At 33.9% G+C, this 3974-nt stretch overlaps 1 protein-coding gene across 2 annotated transcripts in view; it reads left to right on the top strand.

Annotated features, from left to right (window-relative positions):
* The window catches only part of LOC107752200 (zinc finger protein 341-like), a 23159-nt gene extending 21458 nt beyond the window's left edge, over nucleotides 1-1701 (top strand). For both annotated transcript variants that reach the window (XM_016568099.1, XM_016568098.1), the window contains exon 16: nucleotides 1252-1701. In XM_016568099.1, coding sequence (XP_016423585.1) covers nucleotides 1252-1466 — 215 coding nt within the window. In that variant the 3' untranslated portion in view covers nucleotides 1467-1701. The remainder of the gene's footprint in view (nucleotides 1-1251) is intronic.
* Nucleotides 1702-3974: the final 2273 nt, after the last annotated feature.

Below are 3974 nucleotides of genomic sequence, written 5' to 3'. Positions count from 1 at the left end.
ATATGTCTGTGCAAGCTTTGGAGGTGTTGATGGAAGCGATTTACTGGATTTATGCTTTGATAATCGTACTGAATATTACCCAGATGTAGTTTTTGATAAAAATGTGATATTCTCACCTTTTTGCTTAACATTATATTTTTTTTTACGAAACCTACCTATATTCAAGTGTTGATAAAAAAAGAATGCTTTAAGCTAGAATAAAACTGATTTTTTTTGTTTAAAAGTAGAGGCTCTGATCTTTATTTTGGTGTATTGCATATTCAAATATTCATACAGCAAAATATTCTGGAGGCCATCAAATTTTAGTGAAAATCATCAAAATCGCTGGCGGTGGCTGGCAACTTTTTAAAAAAATGCTGGCGGGTAAAGAGTTAATATACAAATTTCTATTTTTGGCAAATGTAAAGGCCCTTTCGCACTAAGCCTCAGCCATTCTGGATTGCATGAAGCATAGAATGCAGAAGAAGAAAGTTCAACACTCTTCAGCAATAAAGAAAAACAAATGTCATGTTTATTTTAGGTCATTTTTGCTTATTAATATGGTTGAATTGGATAATCGAAGATCGGCAGCAAAGATTTTGGTTAATAAAATGGGATTAAATGCATAACAGATATTTGCGTTAATACATTTAATTATTGCAGGTTTGCATTGCACATGTTTTCATTCATTTTGAGGAATACTGAATCTGTTTGTGTGCAGTGAGATGAGGAAATGCATGTTCACATTTAGTCTAGAACTACAGTAGCTCTGCATTTACTCACGATTTCTCTCAACATGGCAACACAAGAGCTGTCAGTCAATGAATGGGAAAACAAAGTTACTGGCGTTACTTATTTGAAAAAGTAACTCCGATATTTTATTGTAAATTTAAAAGTAATGCGTTACTTTACTAGTTACTTGAAAAAAGTAATCTGATTACGTAACGCGTGTTACTTGTAATGTGTTACCCCCAACACTGCTCAATATATCGCCAGGTGTTCATTTTGTGTTGGCTGTATATGCTTTTTTGACTCTCAAAATAACGGTAGCCATTGACTTGCATTTTATGAATCATCAAGGACCACAGTTTCAGCTAACAATCATCTTTACTGTTCTGCTAAAGAACACAAGTCACCTACATCTTGGATGGTCTTGAGGATGGGTAAATAAATTATCAGCAGATTTTCATTTTTGAGTGAACTATCTCCAACTAATGGAACTGACTAGTCATTACAATCTCAACAAAACAACATGTTTTGTTATTTCCACAGACACAGGGGACGGATCTCCAGCCGCGGAGCCTGATGAACGTGGAGAAACCGAAGAGGAGGGCGAGGATAATGACGACCAGACGCAGCAGGATGAAGAACGTGAGCAGATGAGAGAAGAGGAAGAGAGGAGCGAGACGAGACTGGATCACATGCAGGAAGACGACGGCGCCGACAGACTGCTCTCTGAACCCATGTGCTTCCAGACGGGCGACTGATCTACAGGCTGCTTGTGCATTTTCCAAACTTGCATCATGTTGTTTACAAATCGCATCGGCTTTCATAGTAGTCTTTAAAAGCATAAATGAATGTAAATGTTTTCTATCATTAAGGGTTCAGATCCCTGTTGCTGATCTTTAATATTTGATTTGTTTTATATTAAAACAGTATTGCAAGCTGATTTCTTATTTCTCACATTTGTTGAGATGAACTTAGACTGTAACCTAATCGATACAGTTTTAAATAAATATTGAGCTTAATTTATGCACATTTGCAGTACTGTTATTATGTATTGTTTTATTGCTCGTCCATAAATCATGCAATGAGATGTGGGACAAAAATGTTATAACGCAAAGTTGTTATTGTTAATAATTTTCTGTATATGTAAAATAAAACAAAATATAAATATTAGATGAAAAAAAAATACCTTAATTGTATTCTAAATCAGTTAGTTGCCAAAGCAACATTTTTAACTGTATATTTTTTTATGTTTATGTACTAAAATTACAAGAAATAAAAGACAATTAAAAAATAAATTAAAAAACCTTTAAAAATAATTTGGAAAATAAAACTATTAATAATAATAAACAACTATTAAAAATAATTTTCAGTAAAAATAAAATAAAAATAGATGCAAAACTTCACCATACACATATTTTACTTCCGTTAGTTGCCAAATCAACATTTCTAAAATGACTTACTAAAACTGAAATGAAAAATCAAGCTAAAAAGAAATATTACACAATAAAAAAGTAAAACTATAAAAAAAAATTCAGTAAAAATAAAACAATATAAAATTAAATAAAAATATAAGAGGAAAAACTTTACCTTAAATGTATTGTTTTTCAGTTGACAAAGCAACATTTCTAATTTTATATTTCTATGTTCAAGTATTAAATTGACTAAAACTGAAAAAATACACAAAAAAAACGTCTTTATTCAACAATTCGTCTTCTCTGCGTCACCCTAGCGCCATTTTGGAGAGTATCCACTGAAAGCAAACAACGTATGTTGTTCTGTGTCAGCTGCGCCACATGGATACGTTTTCTACGTTGTTTGTGCTTTGATTTGAACAAAAACAACGTATCCGTGTGGCGCGGCTGACACAGAACAGCATACGCTGTTTGCGTCCAGCTGATACTCTCCAAAATGGCGCTAGGGTGACGCAGAGAAGACGAATTGTTGAATAAAGACGTTATTTTTTTTTCTTTTGCGCACAAAAAGTATTCTCGTAGCTTCGTAATATTACGGTTGAACCCCTGATGTCACATGAATTATTTTACCGATCTCCTTGCTACGTTTCTGGACGTTGATCGTGGTAGTACCCTTGCTGTCTATGGGAGGGTCAGAGAGCTCTCAGATTTCATCAAAAATATCTTAATTTGTGTTCCGAAGTTGAACGAAGGTCTTACGGGTTTGGAACAACATGAGGGTGAGTAAATAATGACAGAATTTTCATTTTTGGGTGAACTAACCCTTTAATGCCAATGCTCATTGCTTTGCATTGCAAACAGCATGAAGGACTCAAAAATAAATAAATAAACGCAATTTTCCCATAGAATTATTTATTCAACTGCTGAACATCTTTTCACATTTGACTATACATACAAATCAACGCTAGTAAATAAACTCTGAAACGACGGTGAAAGTGGCCGCTTCTACTTTAATACTAAAATCATCTGATTAATCTGAAGACAGAGGAGAGTATTCACACCATGTACAGGATTCAGTTCATATACAGAGTCAAAGTGGTTTGGTTTACATGGATCAGTCAGAAAAAAAAAGAGAGCCATATCACATTTAAACCATCATCCTGAGGATTTCACTGGTTAAATTCTCATTCAGGTAAATTGGATAAAAATAGCTGTTTAAATAAATATTTGATGTCGATTTATTTTTTTGAAAATCTAAAAGATCCTCCCTGACACCCTAAAACGGTCATCCATACGAGTCTTGATATTATTACCCATAATGCAATGCGCTGAATCACAGCTGTACGCTTTATAGCAGGGCTTTGAGCTCCTCCAGTACTTTAGACAAGATTCACTTCAAATAATTCATGAAACATGAAATAAACTATGATCTGAACAGCCCAAGAGCTTCCAGAATACTTAAAAAGCTGTGTTTAAAGCAGCCGCCCTATAGAACTAGAGCGGTACCTGTGATAAATACTGCACTCTCCCAAATTTAGGCCCAAATAAACTCACATTATCGCTTCAGGGATTCAAGGCCAGCGCCGCACCTGAAAACCACACAATTTCAGCTCATTTCAGAGAAATCATTTAGTAATGTGAATCTGTGCTGGAGAACCAGAGCATGAAATCAGAAACACCGGAGAACAAGAGCAAGAATGTCCTGAAATTACGCAAACTTTTAGAGTCATTTGCATCATTTTTGAAATGTCCAAGCCATGTTTCACCTCAAAATTCATATATATATATTAAGTAAAATATTTTTAATATTGTTTTAATATATTATATATTTTGAAATGGTTTTTCAATGTTCTT

Source organism: Sinocyclocheilus rhinocerous, unplaced genomic scaffold, assembly GCF_001515625.1.
Source record: "Sinocyclocheilus rhinocerous isolate Xijiao unplaced genomic scaffold, SAMN03320098_v1.1 scaffold1462, whole genome shotgun sequence".
Classification (NCBI taxonomy): domain Eukaryota; kingdom Metazoa; phylum Chordata; class Actinopteri; order Cypriniformes; family Cyprinidae; genus Sinocyclocheilus; species Sinocyclocheilus rhinocerous.
This window is presented reverse-complemented; position numbering and strand designations above follow the sequence as displayed.